Below are 26,269 nucleotides of genomic sequence, written 5' to 3' on the forward strand. Positions count from 1 at the left end.
GTGACTTACTTATTAAAATTTCAATTTAATTTGCTAATAAAATTAATATGTATTATTTTTGGGCTAAGACTTCGAAAAAGCCATATAGATGAGATGAGCTTTTTTAAATGTTCTATACCTTACAGATTTCTGATCCAAAATGCACTTCTATAGGTTGAAATGTTGCTCATCGAATCAATACTTTGAAGTAGCATATGTTATTCGTGCGTCTATTTTTAAGATATCGAAGCTTTGATAATTGATTGATTTTTTGATCATTTTTGTTACACTTTTGTGATGTTATTCCTTTAAATAAAAAAATAAGCAAATTTATCCCAATTGTTTTACTAAATGTAGTGCATAAAGAACTGAATTGGACAAGGTGTAACAATCCATAATGGAAATATTTTGGTATGTTTAAGGACTTTAAAATTACATGAATATTTTTGATCTGCTGATCTATACCAATTTCTATTAGTTATGTTTTTCTAATTATTTTATTGCTTACCGATATTAAAATATTAACCACTAAAATTTAAACATCGATTACCGTGTTCAACGGCGTGAGCCTTTGGAGGTAAAAGTCGTTTCACCATCTGGTAACACTGTCAATAGCTTGCATGTTAAAAACGCCGGAAACTAATTTTTGGTTTTGTTTATAAATATTGATCCGAAATGGCGGCAGGTCCCATTGCTGAACGCAACCAAGGTGAGTTTGTGCCGGGCTCCTTCCTTGAATCCGTCTCAATCCACTTTTATACTCTTTTCAGATGCCACCATCTATGCCGGCGGTCTGGATGACAAGGTGTCGGAAACGCTGCTGTGGGAGCTATTTGTGCAGGCAGGCCCAGTGGGTAAGTACCGAGCATACCGAATTCCTGCAATCCTCTTAATCACCTATATTCCAGTGAACGTACACATGCCCAAGGATCGGGTCACCCAAATGCACCAGGGCTATGGGTTTGTGGAGTTCCTTAGCGAGGAGGACGCCGACTATGCCATTAAGATTATGAATATGATAAAGCTATATGGTAAACCCATTCGGGTGAACAAGGCGTCAGCCCACCAGAAAAATCTGGACGTTGGCGCCAATATCTTTATCGGCAACCTGGACGTGGAGGTGGATGAGAAACTGCTCTACGATACATTCTCCGCCTTCGGTGTTATTCTGCAAACCCCAAAGATTATGAGGGATCCGGAGACGGGCAAGTCGAAAAGCTTCGCCTTTATTAACTTTGCCAGCTTTGAAGCCAGTGATGCGGCCATGGACGCCATGAATGGCCAATACCTGTGCAACCGTCCCATTTCTGTGTCCTATGCCTTCAAGAAGGATCACAAAGGCGAACGGCACGGCTCTGCAGCAGAGCGTCTGTTGGCTGCGCAAAATCCTTCGGCTCATGCAGACAGGCCGCATCAACTGTTTGCCGATGCGCCAGTGCAGAATATGATGCCGCAGATGACAGGCCAGATGATGCCACCGCCGATGATGGCTCCGCCGCCGCCTGTTGTACCCGTTTCGAATAACAACATGGGTATGATTGCACCGCCGCCTCCAGTGCCTCAGCCTGCGCCATTCCCAGCCACGATACCACCGCCACCGCTACCACCGATGGCCGGTGGACAGCCACCTCTGCCACCAGCGATGGGAATACCTCCGCCGCCGCGAATGATGCAGCCAAACGCTTGGGCACCTCCTGGTATGCCGGCGCCTCCTCCCAGACCACCTCCCACCAACTGGCGTCCGCCGCCTGTGCCGTTTGCGCCTGCTCCTTTTGCACGGCCCTACCAACCCGACGGCTACCAATACTAGATCTAGCGTGTAGTGTATACCAATTTGAACGCGACGAAATAAATTTTAATAGGATTTATCAATGAAAGATGCTCTGGTATAAGTTAAGACTACTTCGGTTCGTGCTCTTGGAATTATAATGCATTTAATACACCCAAAAATATAACTTTGTAAACTATTTCGATAAATAATTAGTTCTACAGAAAACACCTTTTAGAACCTTTACAATCATTTCCAACTATCAAGTTTATAGCTATGATATAAATTAAGACTACTTCCTGGTCATTTAACAATTTATTACACTTAAAAAAATATTTTCATTCTTTTTTCTAGTTTGAAAAATATTTTAAAAGCTACAAAGTCACCAGCCTAGTTTGTAATTTGTATTACGTGAGAGAGCAAATAAATTTTAACACAATTTAAAAAAAATACGTTTATTTAGCCAAATCTTTCAATCTTCAGTAGTAATTCAAAATATTACTGCATTTCCCTTATTGCATTTAATTTAAATAGTTCGAAAAATGTATAAAAAAGAAGTGAAATACAGTTGCTTTTTCGAAATTCACCTATAAAGATTAAATATCAGGGAACTCATATAAAAATGGTAATTTCTTCTTATTTATTGGACATCAGATCAACTATAAATCCTTTGATATATATAGACTTTATTTATAATGGTTTCAAAGTTTGTCAACTGATAGAAGATAGCTAAAATTTCTAGACTCATCCGTGTAAAAGCCTAATTTTTTTGTCCAGCCCCCCGGATAGTGCCATCCCGCTTCTTTTCGAAACACTTTTACTTGGGTCTTGTAATTCGTTTTGCATAAATTTATTAATATGGGAAACATACAAGTACATTATTTACAATAGTTTTGACTACTATCCTTTTTTTCCATTACTCTTCATTGAATTCTTGTCTAAGCGAATTTGGTTTAGTCCCACTTTGCTATCTTCCATTTCATTTGGTAAAATAACTTAATTTAGCTTTACGTTTAATTGGTTAATTTTAACGTTATTTTATTGTTTCTTAATTTTTGTTTCTTTTTCTTTTGGTTAAGCAAGACAAACAACAACAAAAAACGGTGAGGCATATTATATATTAAATATTAATTAATAACGATGATGTTCAAGTAGATCGTTACGCATAAATTTTCTCGCATTTATTGAAATTTCTTTTGGTTTTGGTTTCCTATTTTTGTTTACCTTAAAAAAAAATGATTTATATATAAAAAAAATAATAATTAACATAAAAACGTTCTGAACTGGTTTGGTTTTTTGTATGTGTGTGTGTTGTGTGTGGGGTGTGTGTGTGTTGATTTTGTTTGTTTGCTGTTGTTGTTGCTCCTGTCTCTCGGGAAATGTGCCCACTACTTGGTATGGTACTGGTTTCTCTGTTACTTGTGGCCACTCCGCTACTCTGCGTTACATTCGTCCCCAGTCAGCCACATCCCAGTCTACTTGGCCTCCGCTGTCGCAGCTCCTCCTGCCGCTTCGGTTGTGTGATTGTTGGAATTATTGGACTTGCGCTGTGTGGCTCCTGTTCCTGCTCCTCCTGCAGATCCTCCGGCTGACGGCGCACCGCTGTTCGACTTGTTCTTAGAGCGTGCCGATCCGTTGGCCAGACGTGCATTCTCCGAACTGTCTGTGAGATCCTCACTATCACTGGAACGTATGTCACCGGACATCTGAAAAAGCAGCGGTGAGTACAATTAAAAATAAGGAATATTATATAATTATTAATTATTATTATTATGATGTATTAATCTATAACTCGAACAAGTTTTCTTAGTTATTTACGATAGGATGCACAAGTAATGTTCTTTTAATAGGTTTTAATATACGGTTAACAGGATTCGGTTATGTTAGCTAGAATGGCTCTACACTTACCAGACCCTTTTGCAGAGAGTCGACAACGATCTTGAGAATCATATATGTCCAGATGACGTGCAGGACGAGCAGCATCAGAAGCAATGAGTTGAAGATGTAGTAGGCTGGGAACATGGGCAGAATGCGCGGTGCTTCCACAGATGAGCTGCCGGGTTAACAGGATGGTGGTATTGGAAGAACATGTCAGTTGGATTGGGATCAAATCAACCAGAGGGGATAAGGATTTGGACCAAACCACACCACTACTTACCTGTATATGATGCGTGGATAAAAGCCAAGACGCGTAACAATCCAAACCACTGTGAAGATGGCAAAGATGGCATCGCAGAGCTTCTGATAGTTGGCATATTTGGTGAGCTTAGCTGCCTCCAAAAAGATATCGGCACAATCGTGTACAACAAGGACTAGGGAACCAACGCGATGCAGGTTGCACACCCAGCTGAGCGACATCAGCAGCAGGGTAACCATATGATGGATGAACATCTGCCAAAAGTCCTTGCGTTTCACATCGAAGAACTGGGTGCCAGTGAGCGACCAATAGAAAGACATCGAAATCATGTAGTACCACCAGATATCACTGCTAATCGACTGCAACGGAGAGTGATAATCGTATTAGGACCTCGTATTTATAATAATCTATTCATATCCTTACCTGATGCGGGTAGCCGTACCAGCAGCTCTTCACATCCCAGAACCAGGGCTTGTCCCACAGTACAATCACGCCAAAGATGAAGCTGTACAGGTAGTAGATACAGCGCCAGGTATTCTCACAGAACTTCACCAAGGTTGACGGCTTGTCCTGGGCCCTTCGCAAACGCCACCACCGCTCAATTTGGCGCTCGCTCATATCCGTTTGTTTGGACAGCGGAGCCAGCTATAAGAAAATTACGGATTTAAAGATTATTCGTCTATATATATCTGGGGATATAAAGTGTCTAACTCACCCATTTGTTGTCCAATCGCGTTGATTTCGCATAGGCCGTCTCCAAAATAGGAACATTTGCTGCTTTCTTAGGTCTAGAACTACGTATGCCCAGTGATTTGCCTATTGGCGATATCCAGAAACTGGAAATAATGTAGAGATTTCGATTATAAAGATGTATTTTTAAAAGTTTTATGGGCAGATAAAGCAGTTTGTCGGCGGAGGCAATGGATTTCAAGTTTATGATACGCAGATAAATTGTAATAAAGTTGGGTGACCATAGTTTAATGTGATTTTTTTTTATTGGTTTTTTAATAACTGACATACATATGAATTAAAAGAAGAAGCGGATTGTAAAAGTTTGTGTAGATGTACAGGAACTGTTGTAATCTGGGCTAGTGAATCGCTATCCCTGAAACCTGACAACAACATATCCAATAAAAGCTTCATTGGGCTTGACAACATTTCTAATTATGCATGTGCGTACACCCATGGCGGAAACGTTTTTCGATTTTTGTTTATGATTCTATTTTATTTAATTTAATTTATGTATAGGTATATTTATTTTGCACACACACCTGCCGTCGCCCCAACGTCTGGCACGTGTGGAGCATGGCAACTGGGATCTGGGAAGGGGTTTTTTGGGATCGGTTTTTTGGTGCGGTTTGGCCCGCACACCCACATGCATCGGTAATTAGCCCGCCCAAAACTGGACATAGCCACAACCATGCCAGACTTACATACAGTATCTCAATTCGGAAGTTAATTTGCCAATGAAATCGAAAATAGCCGCCTACCACCGCCTCCAAGATTTGCAGATCCCAAGGCATGACGATTGGAATCCCAAGTAGTTTTCAAAGTAACCCTAATTCGTAGTCAAAACACATGACACACAGCCAAAGAAGAGACGCGGAAGCATCAGATTTTTCTATGGCTATATAGAAATTATAACAATTAATTTGAATTAATGCCGAATCTGAGTTCAGTTCAAGTTCAAGTAGTGTGTAATTTAATTAAGGCACAGAAGGATTTGATTGACCCGCATTCGTGTTTGGATATTGATTTATGTATAAATATCATGGCTTCTTCTAATTCGTTGACAATTTATGGCTTTCCAATGCCCAGGGTTATAGAAAGTAAGCCTAGTAATTGGAGAAGGCTTCCCGAATTAGGGCGTGTAAAAATAAATTGAACTAATCAGTTTTTATCATAAATAAATAGGGAGTGCGTCATTAAGAGTGACGCACAGTGCAAGTTTTATTATCAGAGCTAAAGGTCATTCATAAATAAGTAATTTCTTATGGAATTTTCATGGGCCAACTCAAACCTTAAATGTTTTGTCGATTTAGCTTTTAATAAAAGTTGGCTTAATTGGGGTAGAAGTCTACAAGTGTTAATTAAATTCGTCTTAAATGTAGCTCTTATTAAAGGCTATATATAAAAAAACATTTAGAAGAGTAGTTATATTTTATACAATTGTATAAGTTCAGTTAATGATTTTACTGGTTAAAAACCTCAAGCCTTTAGGTTTTTAAAAAATAAGGACCGTTGCTAAAATATCGATATGCACTACGACGGTCAGATTAAATTTCGCACGCATATCGATACATGCTGTACCATCGCCATTGCAGTACCATCCCTAAACAGAAAACCTTTAGAACTTGTAAACAAAAAGCAACTTTAATCTAGTGACATTTTCGCAGCTCCTCCTTAGGAGCTTTGAATTTATTGGGATCTGTCAACCTACACTGCTACGAAATGGAATCTCCCAGTGCTCGAACACACGAGAATTCTCTGGGGGATTGTGAGAATAAAAACAACGGAAACGGGAACACCACGATGATGCAGGGAATTTACCATGAGCGACAGACAAGGCACTTGTGCGGCCTGCACGCCCTAAACAATCTGTTCCAGTGCCCAGACACATTCTCCAAATCGGAACTAGACGACTACTGCACCACGCTGACTCCTCGCAACTGGCTGAATCCCCATCGGTCATGGATCGGTTGGGGCAACTACGATGTGAATGTGATTATGTATGCCCTGCAGCAGCGTAACTGCGAGGCGGTGTGGTTTGACCGCCGGAGGAATCCACAATGCCTTAATTTGAGTGCCATCTTTGGATTCATTCTCAATGTTCCGGCTCAGATGAGTCTTGGCTATTACATCCCATTGCCCTTCCAGATGCGTCACTGGCTGGCGTTGCGTTGCATCAATGGAATCTACTACAACCTGGACTCAAAGTTGCGCGAACCAAGATGCCTGGGAAACGAGGAGGAGTTCATTGAGTTTTTGAGCAGCCAGCTGCAAATGGACCACGAGCTATTCCTGGTTTTGAACGTGGAGGCGGACTCTACCCAGAAGGTTCAGCAACGTTGGTTGCTACCGCAGTTCAGGGGTTAATTTTATGTTTACACAAATAAATGATGCCCTAACCATTATCAGTTATTTTATCACTTGTTAAAGATAATGTGAACCAAAATGTGCCCTAGGATTCAAGTTAAATTTTTGTATTAACCTTTTTTCGCTCTATAAATGGATAAGTTTCGAATTTAAGAATGCAATTATTTAGGCAAAATAATAGCAATAAAATACCAAGAAAACAATGCATAAAATATATGACTTTAAGTTAAGTTCTTGACATCTTTAAGATCAATAGTAAGAGTTATGATGGATAGAATTTGAAGTAAGTGTATTTGTTAGGAGGTAGTTTTTACCCATTTTAAAAAACAGTAATTTGTGGTCAACTTATTGGAAGTTAAGAACCAATCGTTTAAAAGCAATTTGAGAACTGCATTTTACGTAAAACGCTAGATGTTGATTATCAAATTGGTTTCGTTTCGTGCGAATAATGAATGTGTTTTGATTGAGCTGCAACTCGATGACAGCTTGTGATAAGAGCCCCACCATTATTTGATTGCATTTATTAAATTTCACTTTGCCAAAGTGCAATGGACTGACAATTATTCGGGTCTTATCGGCGTAACAACTAAAATTTTGGAACCCACAGGCGAGGCCAAGTTATATAGAATATATATATATATATACATATATCGCCTGTTGTTTGGCGATTTATATGCAGCGATAATACAACACGCAAGGCAAGTCGACGATTGTGAGATTAGCGCTAGTGAGTGCTATATCCTATATATACACATACGATGTGGCTCGATTTTTGGGGTCCGCGCTGTCTGACTCATGTCCAATTGCCAGATGGAATTTAGCATAAGCGCCATTAGTCAGCGACTAATTGATAGCCCTGCGTTTTTACCTATCACCGATTCTAATCTTAATAACATGCTCTATTTCAATTTGCTTTATGACTATGTATGTTAAAACACTCCAGCAATCTGCGGCTTGGAAACTTAAACAGCGAATTTTAAGCAGAAATTACGCTTATCGCTTCGTCTGGGGGTTGGCAACTTAGTAATTTTTGTTCTGGGGTTTGTTGAATGTTCCCATAGCAATGAAAATGGGAAACGAAAAGGCGTTATTTTTAAAATATTTTATCTTTTTATGTTTGGAATATTCGTAATTGTGAATATTATTTAGCATTCATGATAAACATTTTTATAAATAAAGAATAACTCATAACTTGGAAAAATAGAAAATATAAAATATAAGATTCCTTCTTTTAAAGACTTCTCGATTTTTTTTTCCAAGGCAAAGTAGTTAAAGCGTTTTTGAAGAGAAGAATGAGAGGTGCTAATTGGACATTTAACGAATTGCACCGGCATAAAGCCCGCTCTCCTCTGAAATGGAGTACCACCTGACCAGGTTGAACTCCACGTTCCCATTCTCACCTGGTGCGTGAAGCACGTGCGTTTTTTCATTCTTTTCTCTTTCGGTTTAATAGCATTTTGTTTTTTTCTTCTATTTTCTTTTCACTACTATCAGGCAATTGGTACGATAAGCAATTCGAATAACTGACCGACCGCGTTAGCAAAGAAGAAAACTTTTGGAAACGGGTTTACCGGATCGGTTTTTGGGATTGTTGTTCTTAGAAATTCTATTGCCAATCTCAAGAGTCTCTCTCGGTGATAGAGAAACCTAAAATAAAAGAGATGGAGAAATGGCGGAGCAACGCGTAATTGCCCATTTGCGGCGATTATGTATGTATATTTCTATATACACATACACCTCCAGTCGATGGCTGTGTGCATGTGAGCCATTAAAATAATTAACCTGAAATTTTATCGCACTAGAGCGCTGAGCTCGAGGGTCGCCTCTTGGCGATTACGTATCACAAAAGCTACAGCATAAATGCGGACAAATAGTACATGCCCCACACAGCTGCGCCCAGCAAACTAGCACTCATAAATTCCACTTTAACTATATCTATATCTGTAATCTACAAAAGTTCGAAAAACCCAGGATTAAAGCGCTAAGAACCACTTCCAGCGAACACTTTCCCCTATAATTAGTATTTTAGATGATATTTCTATTTTAACCTATTATAGAAATCGATTAGAGGATTTCCAGGTTCTACTAATTTAGGCCAAACTGTTAAAATTGTTTTACCGCTCTTGTTCTTCAATGCCCAGCATAAACATAAACATAAACCCCAATCGACTGCTCACAACATTCCAAAGCGTGTTTGTATGTGGCATAGTAATAGTATAGTGGCTATAAGGGAAGCGCCAATCGGGCCATAAAGTACGCACATATTTGGAAAAACTTCTCGAGCCAATGACTCACTGTCTGACCGAAGTGATATTGGCCAGGCCCGCAAAAGAAAAACGGTTGACGAATCATAGACAGAACTCCCACATAAGCTGGTAAGATAGTATATGTACATATATACATATAAATAGCGACAATAGTTACTTATCTTTATTATGGGCAATCTTATAAGTGAGCTATGATTAATCTCAAGAACCATTTCAACAAAATCCTTCTCTAAACTTACGGAAAATATTAATAAAAGGAATATATGTTCTTAGTCTAAGGAATTCGCCTATTTACTGTCATAAGTTTAGCAGTCATTAGCTAATGAGTTAGGTAAACTGCTTAATACTAAGCCCCTTTGCACTCTTTTGACCCAAATAAGTGTTAGAGCCACGCCTTCTAAAAAGTGACCCCGCCAAAACATTTACCACACGCCTCTGATGTAGCCACACACACCCTCAATGGGAACAGTCATTCCAGAGTTCGGCGTAAAGCAATCGAGGCACTGAGCATTGTTATCAAGTTTTATACGTAAATCTTGGCACAAATCTTATCGGGGCAGCGCCGTGGAGTGGCGGTGATATCGGTCTTGCTAGTAATTCCCAAGGTGGTACCATTATGGCCACTATGGATGGAGCTTTGGGAGGGGTTTCGTTGATATTCCAATCCGAAAAGATCGAAACGAATCGGCTACGACTTTTGCCATTAAATGAATAGCTATTAGAGCGACAGACGCGTCCGAAAATTCCAATTCGACCTTGAAGACCAATTCTCGTTTAAGAAGCAGAAGAAGAGATACAAAAAACTAAAGTGGTCTGCCATGAAACAGATTTGGTTTTTGTCTCATTTTCAAATGCTAACTTGAATGCAAAAAAAAAAAGAAACCACCGAAAAAGAGCAGAAAATGGAATAAAAACAAAAAACCACAGATGAAATTCTATATGTTGTATACAGAATAAAAAATTATATGGATAGTTTTTTCTAGGTAATAATAAGTTAGTTTTGAATATGTAATAAAAAATTAGCTAGGAAAATATTATTAAAGTTTTTTTTTATTTTTTCTAGCTTGAGAAATGCATTAATGCTGAGAGACTTTTAGTAACACTGGCCCGCAAGGCATATGCTCAGATATTGCACTCCAGTCTCCTATACATTGTATTTGCAATTTATGTCAAATTAAGGGCACCAAAAACATTGCAAAAATATGAGAATTACAATTTTTACATGCAAATGCTAGTGCACGCAATCCGCATACACGAACAGCAAACAACCACACATTTAGAGCCACATAGTTAAGGCCAAACGACGAGCAGGTTAATTGCCCTGAAAAGCGGCCAAAAACGCTTTTGGCTCACAGTGGGCCAAAAGTCATGGGAATTTTAAATTTTTACGCTCAAAAATTCCCATTCTAAATACATTAATCACTTTTTTAACTATCCACTTAGAAATTCTGACTGCTATTTGTTCATTTTTAAATTGTAATCTTATAAACAATAATAAATTTAGCTTTTTAACTTTTTAAAACTGGGCTATAAGGCAATACAACAAAATTTTTATTTTAATTAGCAGTTACTTCGAAAAAAAACTATCTTATCTTAGAAGAACGAGACTTTTAAATCCGGTCGAATGTCTCAACATATTTTATCTAATCGACAAAAATCTTTCTTTTAAAATTTACTATTGAATTAAGAAAAAGGAAATGAATAATAAATTGTTCCATGGCAGCTAGGCCACAGTAAAAAAACAATTATATCCAAATTCGATATACTAATATTTGTATTTCAAGTGCATGAAGTGGAAACGAGTTTCTTCCAGGAAGGGGTTTAGAAATCAGACTATAATGAAAAACCAGTGGGTTGCCTGGAATCGATCAAAAGTTTGAATAAACATAGCTTCCTTATCGCTTCAAAAAATGGCAAGCCAGTAATTTGGATTTCTATAGAAGTCATACGACACCATAAAAATGAACCAATTTAAAGTTAATCTAACCTATATATGTAGATTAATTACAACCCCTTTGGAGTGGTTGTACAACTATTTTAAGCAAGTTGCTAAAGCTCTCAACCTTTTAGTTCTTAAGTTATAGTTTTCAAATAGTAAATGCATGTCGATTTAAATATTATCCCCACGGTACCCGGCTTTTCCTATTTCCTTACCGGTGCAAACAGCCATACACCATACATACCAAAAAAAAAAAAAAGGAGAGAAAACAAAACACCGCATGGAGCTCATGTTGCAGTCTATAAACAAATAAATATACCTTCCCTTGAACTAAACAATTAGTAGAAACTTGCAGTTGGGTGAATGATTATTTTTGTGGGAAATTCGTAGCCGGCCGCCTGGAAACTGCAGCCGGCGTCGCTTGGAAGGGAAAACTTAGAGTTGCAGCAACAACAACAGAAACTGTGCCCGCGTGTGCCCTGCCTCACACAAACACACACTCATAAGTGTACATATACGCTTGCAGAATGTTGGGCGTTTCCACGTGAGGTTATGTTTGTCGAAAAAAAAAGAAGGAATTATGAATAAAGTTTACTGTACATGGTGCAACAAACGTGGGCGGGGGTTCTCAATGGGAATGAAAGAGAGTATGAGAGAGAGAAAGAAAGCAAAATGAATGGGGTTAGAGAGAGGCAAATGGAATAAAGTTGCCGGGAACGGCAAGTATGAATGAGAAGGTCTGAAAAGGGGCAGGAAAATCGGGAAACTTACCGCTCCAGCGTGTAACGGACCAGCATGACGACAGCGGCGAATGGAATGGGCCAGATAAGGTCCTTGTAGTTGGCGTGCACCACATCCTGTCGCGAACCTGGCGCTATATCCGCCCAAGTTGTGTTCGGCGGCAGCCAAATATGCGTACTCCAGAATGCATCGCTGAACTTATTGATTAGATCCATGTTCCTGCTGCTGCTGCCTTAATTTTTCAATTGTTTTTTGCTCGGCTTTCCAGTTTTTTTCTTGGCGTTTGTTGTCACATATATGTATATATATGTTTCGTAGTTTATATATGCTTTCTAAATATTCGCAATTGTGTGAGCGACTTTTGCATGCGACCTGCGCCTGTGTTTTCGTGTCTTGTTTTTTGTGCCTTGGAAACAGCAACAACAACAGCAACTAGAACAACAGGAGTACCGGACCGCGGTTCACACACACACACTCGCACAACGGAACGTACAAAAACACACACACAGCACAGAGGCACACACTGTCAAAAAACAAACCGCCGAATCGAATTGTTGTTGTCTTGTTAACCTAACGCTCTATTTTATTGCTTTTGTATATGCTTTTTTTGCCGCTTCTGAAGAAAGAAGTTACTGAGAAAATGTTAGGCCAAAGAAATACAGATTTCCTCAAATACACTTCAGAATTTCGGGATGAGTGTCGGACCGAGAGGGCCGCTCGTCCACTTAAACTTTCAGGATGAACGAAAAAAATACTAATAGTATTTCCTTCTCGAGCAACAACAAAGCAGTGTGGCCAGATTAGGGGAAGCTGTTAATGTAAGTGTAGACGGAATAGTGTTTGTTTAAAAAATGAAAAATCCCAAGCTGGGAAATACTGGCAGTAATACCACAAATTTTTAACTTTAATAATATTTTATGTATTTAGTTAAAGCTAAAGGAATATAATGTATGTTATATATTATTAATCAACACTAGCTGTGTTACTTCTAATTTTTCATATCCTTCATTTCATTGATTTGTTTATGTTTCTGCATTTAATAGTAAAGTTAATTTTTTCTTAAGCTTACATTTGTCTTTGATTAGTTATGTCTAATATATATATGTTTCTCTCTGGTTTCTCTTCTTCGAACAAATCTTTCGCCTTTATGTTTAATATATAAAGTTAAAACACACAAATTTCGATTCGAAGATCCTTGCAGATGGTATTCTAAATTCCTTATGTTTAGCATTGTACACTAGACTTTATTTCGTTAAATAAAAATAATTCAAAATAAAACACAACATTTAAAAGCTTTAGTTAATAAAAAACTATAGTTAGACAGAAAGTGCATATATGCATTGGCCAAATATTAAGTTTAATTTGAATGTGTTGAACATTTCGTGTCACACTACATAATTCAATTGTTGAATTGTAATACCTATTGAATATTTTTTAAAATGAACACCATTACGTACGTTGTTAGGTTGAGCAAGTTTTTTTAAAGTAATGAAAATATGATACTGGAACAATTCCCAATCAACTGTGGTTTCCTATTTATAAATTATTAGTTATCATAGGAAAAACTATATGCAAGTTGGTGTAAACAGGCTATTAGCTTATTGGAAAAATAAATACGAAAAATACCATAATCGCTCCTAATGTAGTATGGACGAGGTGTATGTCTTCGCTATACAAGATTTATCGACAAGCACTGCTTCATTGGAAACATTTTAGAACATATAAGCATTAACAATCATACTCCTAACTAGTTAGTTGGATGTAAGTAACAACGATCATACTTTAAAAACGTATAGTATTGGTTTTGTATCTTTTAAGATCCATCTAATTTCCCTATGGTACCTATTTAATAGTAAAATATTATTAAGGCGTCAATATACTTGCGGAAGATTTTTCGTAACTTGAAATATAAATAATGTAAAGATGTACAATCATAGAAAAAAAATCTACTTACTTCGAATATTTAGGCATATTGTATAAATTAAAAGTTTAAATTTAGGCGGAAAATTTATTTTGGAAAATCAGGGTTGGTCGAAACCGTTCGTGGTAGCAAGCTGTTTTACCATCTGGTAACACTGTTCTTCGACTTGGTTTTTTTTATTGTGACTTTGCAAGCGACGTTTTTTGTGCATTACTTTTAGTTAGATTCGTTTTTAAGCTATAGTTTAATTGTTTAATTTATTGTGATGGCCGAATTTCTGGACTCCGAGGCCGAGGAATCGGAGGTACGTGTCTGCTAATGCCGCCAACTTTATGCTCGCGGATTTTTCGCGTTGCGTTTTTCCTGTTTGTAGGCGCGCTTACTGTGTGTATATGTATATGTGTGCGGTGTGCGTTCCGTGTGTGTATATATGTATATGTATAGTATATTGCATTTTCCCATGGCTTTTCCTTGTTTTGTTTTTCCTGTAGGAGGAGGAAGAGTTGGACGTGAACGAGCGCAAGAAGCTCAAGAAACTGAAAGCCGCCGTGTCCGACAGCAGCGAAGAAGAGGAAGGTGAGTTTTCCAACCGCGGTGCGCGCATACAAAAACAGAGAAGTATTAGTGATCGGTGGCGGGCTTTTCCCTCCCCTTACTTCACACCTTGGAAACCACATCTGACATATAGATTCATGTCCGGGATAGTACTGCTGGGAATCCGAGTGCAACTTCTTTTGTTTACAACTTTGAGGTTAGGTCTTGTGTTTTTACCGTGCTACCGTGGCCACGGAACAACAAGAACAACACCAGCAACAACAACAATCGGCGTTCGCTCCAGTAAGTGGAACAAGTGCGGCGAATTAGAAGAAAGCGACTTTCCCAAAGATCGAGGTACTGGTTGCAGCTCACTGGAAATAATCAATGGAAACACATTCGATGGGGCCGTCAATGCAAAAGGACCAAATATGAAATCTTCCATTGACGGAGATAGTCATAGTTTAAAAAAAAAAAAATCTATTTTTACATTTTCGAGGTTTCTGGACCTGCAAAAAATGTTACATTCCGGTGATTATTTTTCTGATTTTGGCAGATGACGAAGAACGCCTGCGCGAAGAGCTCAAGGATCTAATCGACGACAATCCCATTGAGGAAGATGACGGCAGTGGTGATGACTCAGACACCGGAAGCGGTGGAGACACCGAAGGCGGAGGCAGTGGCAAGAAGCGCAAAAAGCACGAGGATGATGATCTGGATGACCGGCTTGAGGACGACGATTACGATCTGATTGAAGAGAACTTGGGCGTAAAAGTCGAAAGAAGGGTAGGTGTCCCCTTAGTAATAATAATAATAATAATAAGTAATACTATTTATTACTATTAATCACTAACCAATTTTCAAAATTTGTTTCGCAGAAACGTTTCAAGCGTCTGCGTCGGATCCACGACAATGAGAGCGATGGCGAGGAGCAGCACGTGGATGAGGGTCTTGCCCGGGAGCAGATTGCCGAGCAGCTGTTTGACGAGAACGATGAGGTAGTAATATATGATTGCCATCCAAATTTCTGTATAATTAATTGACCCAATCCTCTAGAGCGTTGAGCATCGCAGCGAACGTAGTCCCAGGGAGGCGGATGCTTTCGACGAGGAGGACTCAGAGTCAGATGCCGATGACTTCATTGTGGACGACAACGGACGTCCCATAGCCGAGAAGAAAAAGAAGCGTCGTCCCATCTTCACAGACGCGTAAGTATATTCATTTTTTAAAAACTAAAAATTAGAAATAAGAAAAGTACGATATATATTGAAAAGTAACATACATTTTCAATCCAAAATTTATTAGTGTAGAACTATAACTGGTAAGAAATCCAAGGAATCTTGATACATATATTTAATCCAACTACAGATCGTTGCAAGAGGGCCAGGACATCTTTGGCGTAGATTTTGACTACGACGACTTCTCTAAGTACGAGGAGGATGAGTACGAGGATGACACCGAGGGCGATGAGTATGACGAGGAGCTGGGAGCCGGCGATGATAACCGTGTCAAGAAGAAAAAGGCTCTTAAGAAGAAGGTGGCCAAGAAGACGATCTTCGACATATACGAGCCAAGCGAGTTGAAGCGTGGTCACTTTACCGACATGGACAATGAGATCCGCAAGACGGACATTCCAGAGCGCATGCAGCTGCGCCAGGTGCCTGTGACTCCGGTGCCCGAGGGCTCTCACGAGCTGGACCTCGAGGCGGATTGGATATACAAGTATGCATTCTGCAAGCAAACAGTATCCGAGCAGGAAAAGGCCGAAAACCGCGAGAAGTTGCGCAAACCGCCGACGGCCGTGAACAAGATCAAACAGACGCTGGAGTTTATCCGTAACCAGCAGCTGGAGGTGCCCTTCATCGCCTTCTATCGTAAGGAGTATGTTAAACCAGAGCTTAACATCGACGATCTTTGGAAGGTGTACTATTTCGATGAACGCTGGTGCCAGTTAAACGAGAGAAAGCGCAAGCTAAAGGTGCTCTTTGAAAAGATGCGCCAATTCCAGCTGGACACACTGTGCGCCGATCCTGATGCCCCAATACCAGATGATGTACGCCTGATGTTGGATAGTGATTTTGAGCGTCTGGATGACGTGCAGTCCATGGAGGAACTAAAGGATGTGCACATGTACTTCCTGCTAAACTACTCGCACGAGCTGCCGCGCATGCAAGCTGAACAGCGGCGTAAGGTAATTCAGGAGCGCCGGGAAGCCAGAGCTCGTCGTCAGGCTGCAGCTGCCGAGAACGGCGACGATGCGGAGGGAGCAGCGATAGTGATTCCAGAGCCGGAGGACGATGACGATCCGGAACTTATCGATGATCAGCTGAAACAGGCGCCCAACAGCAGTCCCTATGCGGTGTTCCGCAAGGCGGGCATCTGTGGATTTGCCAAGCACTTTGGTCTTACTCCAGAGCAGTTTGCTGAAAATCTGCGCGACAATTATCAGCGCAACGAAGTCACTCAAGAAAGCCTCGGTCCAACGGAGCTAGCTAAGCAATACCTGTCTCCTCGCTTTATGACCACGGATGAGGTGCTCCACGCGGCCAAATACGTTGTGGCACGCCAGTTGGCACAGGAGCCTTTACTCCGCAAAACCATGCGAGAGGTATACTTCGATAGAGCCCGCATCAACATACGGCCCACAAAGAATGGTATGGTGCTTATTGACGAGAATTCTCCTGTTTATTCGATGAAGTACGTGGCCAAAAAGCCGGTGGGAGATCTCTTTGGCGACCAATTTATTAAGCTTATGATGGCAGAGGAGGAGAAGTTACTGGAGATTACGTTCCTCGAAGAGTTCGAGGGAAACGCAAGTGCCAACGGACCACCCGGTGACTATGTGGAGGAGTCTAAGGCCTTGTATCATTTGGATCAATTCTCCAAGCATGTCCTGGAATGGAATACACTGCGAGCGGAGTGTGTAAAGCTGGCGCTGCAGAAGTGGGTCATTCCGGATCTGATCAAGGAGTTGCGGTCTACCCTGCATGAGGAGGCGCAGCAGTTTGTGTTACGTTCCTGCTCGGCTAAACTGTACAAGTGGCTGAAGGTGGCGCCATATAAGCCAGAGTTGCCCACTGATTACGGCTACGAAGAATGGAGCACTCTAAGGGGTATACGGGTGCTGGCTCTGGCCTACGATCCCGACCAGTCTGTGGCCGCTTTCTGTGCGGTAACCACCGTGGAAGGCGATATTTCCGACTACCTGCGACTGCCGAATATCCTAAAGCGCAAGAATTCGCACAATGCAGAGGAGAAAGCCCAAAAGTTGGCCGATCTGCGAAAGCTTAGTGACTTCATCAAAATGAAGAAACCGCACATTGTGGTCATTGGAGCTGAATCGCGTGATGCCCAGAACATCCAGGCAGACATCAAGGAGATACTCCAAGAGCTCGAGTCATCTGAGCAGTTTCCGCCAATCGAGGTGGAGATAATTGATAATGAGCTGGCAAAGATCTATGCCAATTCGAAGAAGGGCGAATCAGATTTCAAGGAGTATCCCGCACTGCTAAAGCAGGCCGTTTCGCTTGCCCGCAAGATGCAGGATCCGCTGGTGGAATACTCGCAGCTATGCGACGCCGATGACGAGATTCTCTGCCTGCGCTACCATTCGCTGCAAGAGCGTGTGCCGCGCGAGCAGCTGCTGGAGCAACTTAGCTTGCAGTTTATCAATCGTACCAGCGAGGTCGGTCTGGACATCAACCTAATGGTGCAGAACTCACGAACCGTCAACCTGTTGCAGTACACCTGCGGCTTGGGCCCGCGCAAGGGTCAGGCTCTACTTAAACTGCTAAAGCAAAGCAACCAGCGTCTAGAAAACCGCACCCAGTTGGTTACCGTGTGCCACCTCGGGCCCAAGGTCTTTATCAACTGCAGTGGTTTCATCAAGATCGACACCTCATCGTTGGGCGATAGCACGGAGGCGTATGTTGAGGTACTGGATGGGTCGCGTGTACATCCGGAGACGTATGAGTGGGCAAGAAAGATGGCCATTGATGCAATGGAGTACGATGATGAGGAGACCAATCCGGCCGGAGCTCTTGAGGAGATCCTGGAGTCGCCAGAGCGTCTGAAAGATCTCGATCTAGATGCTTTCGCCGTGGAACTGGAGCGCCAGGGTTTCGGCAGCAAGAGCATCACCCTGTACGATATTCGAAACGAGTTGAGCTGCCTGTACAAGGACTATCGGTCTCCGTATACGAAGCCCAGTTCGGAGGAACTCTTCGACATGCTAACCAAGGAGACGCCTGACTCGTTTTACGTAGGCAAATGTGTGACGGCCATGGTTACCGGCTTCACTTATCGGCGACCACAGGGCGAGCAGCTGGACAACGCAAATCCACTGCGCATCGACTCCAGCGATAGCTGGCAGTGTCCCTTCTGCCTCAAGGCCGATTTTCCAGAGCTGTCCGAGGTGTGGAATCACTTTGATGCGAATACTTGTCCTGGTCAGGCATCTGGTGTAAGAGTGCGATTGGAGAATGGTCTGCCGGGCTTTATACACATCAAGAATTTGTCCGATAAGCAAGTGCGCAATCCAGAGGAGCGCGTGCGAGTTTCCCAAATGATCCATGTGCGCATCATTAAGATCGATATTGACCGATTCTCGGTTGACTGTTCCTCGAAGACGGCCGATCTAAAGGACGTGAACAACGAATGGCGACCCCGACGTGACAATTATTACGACTTTGTAACGGAGGAGCTGGACAACCGCAAGGTCACTGATGCCAAGGCGAGGGCGCAAAAGCGGAATACCTACGCCCGTCGGGCGATCGCCCATCCTAGCTTTTTCAACAAGTCGTATGCGGAAGTAGTGGCTATGCTGGCGGATGCTGATCAGGGCGAGGTGGCCCTGCGCCCGAGTAGTAAGTCCAAGGATCACCTAACAGCCACGTGGAAGGTGGCTGATGACATCTTCCAGCACATCGATGTGCGCGAGGAGGGAAAGGAGAACGATTACAGCCTGGGCAGGAGTCTGTGGATTGGCACTGAGGAGTACGAGGATCTGGATGAAATCATTGCCCGTTTTATCACACCGATGGCTTTGGCTGCCCGCGAACTGATACAGTACAAGTACTACAAACCAAACACGGCGGCGGCCAATGTGAATGAGCGGGATTTCATGGACCAGATGCTGCGCGACGAGAAGACCAAGGATCCAAAGAAGATTCATTATTTCTTCACAGCGTCACGCAGCATGCCGGGCAAGTTCCTGCTTTCTTATCTGCCCAAGACGAAGGTGCGCCACGAGTATGTGACTGTGATGCCGGAGGGCTATCGTTTCCGTGGTCAGATCTTTGACTCGGTTAACAGTCTGTTGCGTTGGTTCAAGGAGCACTGGCTGGATCCCACGGCTTCTCCTGCAGTGGCTTCCTCGGCGTCAAACTCAACGCCCCTGCACTCAATGCGTCCGCCTCCGAATATCTCCTCATCTTCTGGCCCATCCTTGGGCTCCCAGGCTCCCTACAGCATAACGGGCAGCGTGGGTGGAGGAACGCCGCGCAGTGGTATCAGCAGTTCTGGTGGCGGCGGTGGTGGCAGCTCCAGCGCCTATTCCGTTACACAATCCATTGTTGGCTACAGCTCCTCATCGGGTGCAGCGGGAGCTGCAGCGGCTTCTTCACACTATGGCAGCTCATCGACGCCGTCATTTGGAGCAATTATTAATACGCCGTACACACCTAGTGGTCAGACGCCGTTCATGACGCCCTATACGCCGCATGCCTCGCAGACACCTCGTTACGGACACAATGTGCCGAGTCCTAGCTCACAATCCTCCAGCAGTCAGCGTCATCACTACGGCAGTAGCTCCGGAACGAGTGGCACACCTAGGTATTACGATATGGGAGGCGGTGGCGGAAGCTCAAATCCCTACAACATGGGTGGTGGCAACATGCCGCCACATCACCAGCAACGTGCCAAAGAGAACCTTGACTGGCAGCTGGCCAACGATGCGTGGGCAAGGCGCAGGCCACCGCCGCAGCAACAGCAGCATCATCATTCGCATCAGCAACAGCAAATAGGAATGGGCATGAGCATGGGAATGGGCATGGGCCACGGTGGTGGAGGATACGGATCAACGCCTAGCAATGACTACAACACTGGAGGAGGACACAATCGAGGAATGGGCATGAATCAGGGCCACGGAACTGGATCATCCATGTCTTCGAAGGCATCTGTACGTAGTACTCCACGCACCAATACCTCACCCCACTCCATGAATCTGGGCGATGCGACTCCCCTTTACGATGAGAATTAGGGCGGCGGACTTAACCACCACAAACTACAAACAAACAAAAAAACACTATGCTTAAAACTTTAACTAAACTACTGAAACAAGAACAGAAAAGAACAGAACGCCTACAATAATTATAAAACAAGAAGGAAAACAAACACGCGCAGCTGGCGGAGAAGCAGCTGCATTAATATTAGAGAGTTGGAGTGCGATCTCGCATTGATCCTCAACGATATTTATGTTTAAGAGCAAGTCTATAACTGATTCGCGGTACACACACATATAAATATATATATATATATCCTTATAAATATATATATATGTATATATACATATATATATAAATATAATTATATATATATATAAATAGAAATATATATACACCTACATACATATAATCGAAGGTCGTGAAGCGCCTGCCGTTGGCGTCGATAGAGCCGAACGGACGAAAACGGCTCGGCAGGAGCTGGAGGAAGGAGGAGCAATCAGGTTTGTGACGACGGAAGGACGAAAAATAAAATGAATTTTTTTCTGACCAGAAAATTTGAATTGTTCTTACTTTCTGGGATCTAAACAAGCCAATTATCTAAGAAGGATCCATTGAAATTTGATATTTAAATAATTTTCGTTGAACTTTTTTGTATCTGGGTTGTTAAATATAAAGCACGTCTTTTTTTTTAGAATATTCTATTCTGAATAAATTCTATAATCGTGTGTCTAAGCAATTTTTACAGTTTATTTCGTATCAAATGTATGGAAAATTATGTTTCGCATTGGAAAAATATCTCTGGAATCACGGAATGAAGATGGTATTCAGATCCTCTGGCAGCATATTAATTCTTGGCCAATCCACGTCGGAGCACATAGACCAGAGTGATGCCAAGAAAGGCGGCGCCCAAGGCCAACGCGGCATTGCGGCAGCTATTTATTAGGAATAAAGAATATATAAATATATCAAAATCATTGAGAGCCGGTCAGAATAAGGGAAAAGCGAATTCATCAACCAAACTAGGAAATCTTTGGTTAATTAGCGGGTGTTACGGGCTTAGTGGGGTTAATTTAAGATGCAGCATTGCTTGGGGGCGGCGGGGTCTTGATCATCGCTCGCTTCAGGGGGCGTGGCACTATAGAAGGCGTTGCACAAAACCAAGAATCGAAATAAAAAAGCAAGTCAAAGAAGAAAACTATTCAAAAACGGTGCATAATTACAGCGTGCATAGTTTGTTTAGTTTAGTTCGGGTGCTTTACGTGTTTTATATATATATATATATATATATAGATGTTTTTTAGATACATATATGATATTTACAGGTCAGTCAGGACTTACAAATCCAACTAGCTTTTGTAGAATCTTATTCGCGTGCTTGAGAACGACTTAAATCTTGAGAAAAGTAAGAGGTTAGTTATAAAATGCAAATATACAAGCAGTATGTTGAAAAATAGGATGTAAATAAATATTTTCTTCGTTAAAATACTTTCAACTTCTTGTTTGCTATTTGTAAATAGGAAATTGCTTTTGTTTGTTAGATTATATTTGCTTTAAAGTGCGAAGTCGAATGTTCTATGAAGAATTGTTAGCTGATTGGATCATTATTTGGAATAGAAGTAAGAAGAAATGCTATTAACCACCAGAAGTAGTATTACAAAACCCATAGAAAATGTTGAGGCAAAGCGAAACTTTCAGGACACGCCAAGCGTAACACTTTGGGGGCTTCAAGTCAATTAATGGATTACATAAGAGTTGGTTAATGTTTCAATGCTTAATGGGCTATTAATTGCAGGCAAAGACCAGGCGAAGCTCATGCGAAACCGGTTTCGGTCAAAAATGCGTCATGCATTAGAAAATGGAGTGATTCAGAGGTACATTATGAAATGCCTTATCAAGAATATATGTTTTCCTGAGTGATAACGAGATCATTTTGTGTGAGGAGAGCAGAGCAAGAGAATCCCTTGTACTTCTTTATTTACAGATGAATGCGTGTCTAGTTTTCATGCAGTTCATCTTCTGTTGACCATAAACCAGGCCGGGATTCTCACCTAATTGCACTCTTCTTGGGAATATCAGCAGCAGCCAGGTCACCAATGTAGTATTTCTTTAGCATCTCCCTGAAAAGAAAGGCGAGATGGCAAGTTAGAAGCCCAACTTTGAAACTAGAATGAAAGGTGAACATTCTGACCTTGCCTCCGAACTGTGACCCACATCATTGAAGTCTTTGGTGGCATCGCGACCGGCTACTTCCACCAAGGAGTCCTCGCCACCGGGATGCTGCAATTAATGGAATTTGATGTAATACCCTAAAACCAAGAATCTACATTAAATCTTGCCTCGAGCCGGAATTTGGTTACATCGTACACCTTGTTGTTGATGACCACCCACAGATCCGTGGCCTTGTTGTGCTGCTTCACGGTGGCCAAAGAGATTTCCTTGCTCATGATAACTGCCTGCTCTCCTCTCCAAAATTAACTGCGAACCTGTTGTTTCGTTTTTCGGCTGAATTTTCCAGTGTGGCCGACTTTACCGTTAAACTACATATGTTCGCCGGCCTCACAAAATACACTAAATTAGACCACATTACCGTTACTGTACCTTGAACATGTACATGAAAATCGTGTACCAATTTTTTAAATAAAATCACATTATTGTGTACTATGTACAAAACTTCCTTAACGTTTAGTCCTTGCTCATTACTTTTTAGCATCAAAAAATTTCCATTTTATTTTTAAGCAATTTGGCTTATTAAAGCAGTACTTGATTTTGTTTTAAGCATTTATTGTAAATTTCTAAAAATATAAATAAATCTCTAAAAAATAAACGTATTATAAAACGTTCCAGAATAAATAAAACCACAACCTACAGCAATCCCAATAAAGAAACGTATGGATAATTTTAAACACGCAAATTGAAAATTTATTTTTTGTAATACCAAATGTGATTATTCTTGATGCCTTGTTCTAAAGCCAATTAAATAAAATTTAATATGAATACTATTGGCCTGGCAAGATCAAATTTTTTGAGATTTTTGTAGTGCTGACAAAATCTAGAGAGCGCCACCGCGTAGACGCAGGACCAAATGCAAAGTAGACTCCTTCTGAATATTGTAGTCGGACAAGGTACGTCCGTCCTCCAGCTGCTTTCCAGCGAAGATCAAACGCTGCTGATCTGGGGGGATTCCCTCCTTGTCTTGGATCTTGGCCTTGACGTTCTCGATGGTGTCGGAAGGCTCAACCTCCAAAGTGATGGTCTTGCCGGTGAGGGTCTTCACAAAGATCTGCATGCCTCCGCGCAGACGGAGCACCAAATGCAAAGTAGATTCCTTCTGGATATTGTAGTCGGACAAGGTACGTCCGTCCTCCAGCTGCTTTCCAGCGAAGATCAAACGCTGCTGATCTGGGGGGATTCCCTCCTTGTCCTGGATCTTGGCCTTGACGTTCTCGATGGTGTCGGAAGGCTCAACCTCCAAAGTGATGGTCTTGCCGGTGAGGGTCTTCACAAAGATCTGCATGCCTCCGCGCAGACGGAGCACCAAATGCAAAGTAGACTCCTTCTGGATATTGTAGTCGGACAAGGTACGTCCGTCCTCCAGCTGCTTTCCAGCGAAGATCAAACGCTGCTGATCTGGGGGATTCCCTCCTTGTCCTGGATCTTGGCCTTGACGTTCTCGATGGTGTCGGAAGGCTCAACCTCCAAAGTGATGGTCTTGCCGGTGAGGGTCTTCACAAAGATCTGCATGCCTCCGCGCAGACGGAGCACCAAATGCAAAGTAGACTCCTTCTGGATATTGTAGTCGGACAAGGTACGTCCGTCCTCCAGCTGCTTTCCAGCGAAGATCAAACGCTGCTGATCTGGGGGATTCCCTCCTTGTCCTGGATCTTGGCCTTGACGTTCTCGATGGTGTCGGAAGGCTCAACCTCCAAAGTGATGGTCTTGCCGGTGAGGGTCTTCACAAAGATCTGCATGCCTCCGCGCAGACGGAGCACCAAATGCAAAGTAGACTCCTTCTGGATATTGTAGTCGGACAAGGTACGTCCGTCCTCCAGCTGCTTTCCAGCGAAGATCAAACGCTGCTGATCTGGGGGGATTCCCTCCTTGTCCTGGATCTTGGCCTTAACGTTCTCGATGGTGTCGGAAGGCTCAACCTCCAAAGTGATGGTCTTGCCGGTAAGGGTCTTCACAAAGATTTGCATGCCACCACGCAGACGGAGAACCAAATGCAAAGTAGATTCCTTCTGGATATTGTAGTCGGACAAGGTACGTCCGTCCTCCAGTTGCTTTCCAGCGAAGATCAAACGCTGCTGATCTGGGGGGATTCCCTCCTTGTCCTGGATCTTGGCCTTAACGTTCTCGATGGTATCGGAGGGCTCGACCTCCAAAGTGATGGTCTTACCGGTGAGGGTCTTCACAAAGATTTGCATGCCACCACGCAGACGGAGAACCAAATGCAAAGTAGACTCCTTCTGGATATTGTAATCGGACAAGGTACGTCCGTCCTCCAGCTGCTTTCCAGCGAAGATCAAACGCTGCTGATCTGGGGGGATTCCCTCCTTGTCCTGGATCTTGGCCTTAACGTTCTCGATGGTATCGGAGGGCTCGACCTCCAAAGTGATGGTCTTGCCGGTGAGGGTCTTCACAAAGATCTGCATGCCTCCGCGCAGACGGAGCACCAAATGCAAAGTAGACTCCTTCTGGATGTTGTAGTCGGACAAGGTACGTCCGTCCTCCAGCTGCTTTCCAGCGAAGATCAAACGCTGCTGATCTGGGGGGATTCCCTCCTTGTCCTGGATCTTGGCCTTGACGTTCTCGATGGTGTCGGAAGGCTCAACTTCCAAGGTGATGGTCTTGCCAGTCAAAGTCTTCACGAAAATTTGCATATTGGCTGAGGATGGAAAAGTAAAACAATAAAATTAGCTTTAGATTTGGAAAGTGGAAGGAAAGTAGTGCGCAATTGCCTTTTCTGCGTAGTGACCTAGTTCCCGTGACCCAGAAAAAGTTATTTAATATACACAGCCACAGAAAGCTTTTTATTGTATTTCCCACATGTTTTCACAATTAGAAAAAGTTTGCAATGAATCGGAAAATTTAGTTTTCATGACTGCTCGAAAATTCTATTGGAAAAAATTGCCCCCTGGAACTGGATACACACATACGAACACCATTTTCGTTTTTTAATGCACTTTTCTAGTTGGGAACCCATTTTGGCTTCAATCAAGAAGAAATTCTTTGCAAAATAACTTACTTTATTTTCTTTTTCCGCACCGAAAAATTAAATTTCTTGTTCTAATTATTTGGTTCTGCACTTTTTGAAGAAAACTTTTTTTATGTTCAAAAACTTGCTTTATCTTTTACTCTGTACGTCCGCTCTCAACTATTTTTTCACAGCTACTGTCCCGTTTTAAAGCTATACACCAGTATTTATAGGCGACCTGACTGGAATGGCGACGCCTGCTATCTCGCTCACTCTGGGGTAGTAGTTCTATTTGTTTGGCTTTGTTTAGCCTTTATTCGGGCTAAATTCTTTGTCTTATTGATAAAGAATAAGATTTTTCATTGCCAACAGATTCTAACAGATGAAGGCCAATCAATTGGCTTGCTGAAATTTTCAAAATTAGGCATTGAAAACAAAATGCGTAGTGCATTAGTAAAAATTCATCTAT

At 42.0% G+C, this 26,269-nt stretch overlaps 6 protein-coding genes across 7 annotated transcripts; 3 read left to right on the top strand and 3 right to left on the bottom strand.

The window, feature by feature from the left end:
- Positions 1-565: 565 nt before the first annotated feature.
- LOC108103249 (splicing factor 3B subunit 4) lies at positions 566-2,197 on the top strand. Of its 2 annotated transcripts, XM_017208652.2 has the most exons (3): positions 566-688; positions 750-833; positions 888-2,197. In XM_017208652.2, the coding sequence occupies exons 1-3, from the start codon at positions 655-657 to the stop codon at positions 1,787-1,789; spliced, it is 1,020 nt and encodes a 339-aa protein (XP_017064141.1). In that variant the 5' UTR covers positions 566-654; the 3' UTR covers positions 1,790-2,197. The 2 variants fall into 2 exon arrangements, with proteins under 2 accessions (XP_017064141.1, XP_017064140.1); XM_017208651.2 differs by having other exon boundaries at positions 750-2,197.
- An 823-nt stretch (positions 2,198-3,020) lies between these two features.
- LOC108103247 (ceramide synthase 6) lies at positions 3,021-12,724 on the bottom strand. Its single transcript, XM_017208650.2, has 6 exons — positions 11,958-12,724; positions 4,600-4,720; positions 4,308-4,529; positions 3,906-4,243; positions 3,656-3,800; positions 3,021-3,453 (listed from the first exon to the last, which is right to left on the bottom strand). The coding sequence occupies exons 1-6, from the start codon at positions 12,140-12,142 to the stop codon at positions 3,223-3,225; spliced, it is 1,242 nt and encodes a 413-aa protein (XP_017064139.1). The 5' UTR covers positions 12,143-12,724; the 3' UTR covers positions 3,021-3,222.
- Positions 6,198-7,192, top strand: LOC108103250 (josephin-like protein). Its single transcript, XM_017208653.2, has one exon. It carries the CDS (start codon positions 6,336-6,338, stop codon positions 6,978-6,980), a length of 645 nt encoding a protein of 214 aa, XP_017064142.1. The 5' UTR covers positions 6,198-6,335; the 3' UTR covers positions 6,981-7,192.
- Positions 12,725-13,996: 1,272 nt separating the features above from the next.
- Positions 13,997-21,160, top strand: LOC108103219 (transcription elongation factor SPT6). Its single transcript, XM_017208617.2, has 6 exons — positions 13,997-14,152; positions 14,340-14,424; positions 14,939-15,168; positions 15,261-15,380; positions 15,439-15,590; positions 15,751-21,160. Exons 1-6 carry the CDS (start codon positions 14,114-14,116, stop codon positions 20,639-20,641), a joined length of 5,517 nt encoding a protein of 1,838 aa, XP_017064106.1. The 5' UTR covers positions 13,997-14,113; the 3' UTR covers positions 20,642-21,160.
- A 171-nt stretch (positions 21,161-21,331) lies between these two features.
- On the bottom strand, positions 21,332-23,125 carry LOC108103221 (cytochrome b5). Its single transcript, XM_017208620.2, has 4 exons — positions 22,943-23,125; positions 22,795-22,883; positions 22,655-22,723; positions 21,332-21,538 (listed from the first exon to the last, which is right to left on the bottom strand). Exons 1-4 carry the CDS (start codon positions 23,048-23,050, stop codon positions 21,451-21,453), a joined length of 354 nt encoding a protein of 117 aa, XP_017064109.1. The 5' UTR covers positions 23,051-23,125; the 3' UTR covers positions 21,332-21,450.
- A 374-nt stretch (positions 23,126-23,499) lies between these two features.
- LOC108103220 (polyubiquitin-C) lies at positions 23,500-26,012 on the bottom strand. Its single transcript, XM_017208618.2, is given in 4 exon segments — positions 23,500-24,242; positions 24,245-24,469; positions 24,472-25,491; positions 25,852-26,012. Coding segments are annotated over 3 exon segments (1,827 nt in total). The 5' UTR covers positions 25,487-25,491; positions 25,852-26,012; the 3' UTR covers positions 23,500-23,655.
- Positions 26,013-26,269: the final 257 nt, after the last annotated feature.

This window comes from Drosophila eugracilis, unplaced genomic scaffold, assembly GCF_018153835.1.
Source record: "Drosophila eugracilis isolate 14026-0451.02 unplaced genomic scaffold, ASM1815383v1 contig_2167, whole genome shotgun sequence".
Classification (NCBI taxonomy): Eukaryota; Metazoa; Arthropoda; class Insecta; order Diptera; family Drosophilidae; genus Drosophila; species Drosophila eugracilis.

Excerpts from the sequence above, each read along its gene's own strand:
- LOC108103249 (XM_017208651.2), top strand. The coding sequence starts at position 655 with ATGGCGGCAGGTCCCATTGCTGAACGCAACCAAG. Across the intron at positions 689-749 it reads CATTGCTGAACGCAACCAAG|ATGCCACCATCTATGCCGGC; the intron begins GTGAGTTTGTGC and ends TACTCTTTTCAG.
- LOC108103250 (XM_017208653.2), top strand. The coding sequence starts at position 6,336 with ATGGAATCTCCCAGTGCTCGAACACACGAGAATTCTCTGGGGGATTGT.
- LOC108103247 (XM_017208650.2), bottom strand. The coding sequence starts at position 12,142 with ATGGATCTAATCAATAAGTTCAGCGATGCATTCTGGAGTACGCATATT. Across the intron at positions 4,721-11,957 it reads GTCCGTTACACGCTGGAGCG|TTTCTGGATATCGCCAATAG; the intron begins GTAAGTTTCCCG and ends CATTATTTCCAG. Across the intron at positions 3,801-3,905 it reads TATCCACGCATCATATACAG|CTCATCTGTGGAAGCACCGC; the intron begins GTAAGTAGTGGT and ends TTAACCCGGCAG.
- LOC108103219 (XM_017208617.2), top strand. The coding sequence starts at position 14,114 with ATGGCCGAATTTCTGGACTCCGAGGCCGAGGAATCGGAG. Across the intron at positions 15,169-15,260 it reads GCGTAAAAGTCGAAAGAAGG|AAACGTTTCAAGCGTCTGCG; the intron begins GTAGGTGTCCCC and ends TTTGTTTCGCAG. Across the intron at positions 15,381-15,438 it reads TGTTTGACGAGAACGATGAG|AGCGTTGAGCATCGCAGCGA; the intron begins GTAGTAATATAT and ends CCAATCCTCTAG.
- LOC108103221 (XM_017208620.2), bottom strand. The coding sequence starts at position 23,050 with ATGAGCAAGGAAATCTCTTTGGCCACCGTGAAGCAGCACAACAAGGCC. Across the intron at positions 22,884-22,942 it reads TAACCAAATTCCGGCTCGAG|CATCCCGGTGGCGAGGACTC; the intron begins GCAAGATTTAAT and ends CATTAATTGCAG. Across the intron at positions 22,724-22,794 it reads GGTCACAGTTCGGAGGCAAG|GGAGATGCTAAAGAAATACT; the intron begins GTCAGAATGTTC and ends CTTTCTTTTCAG.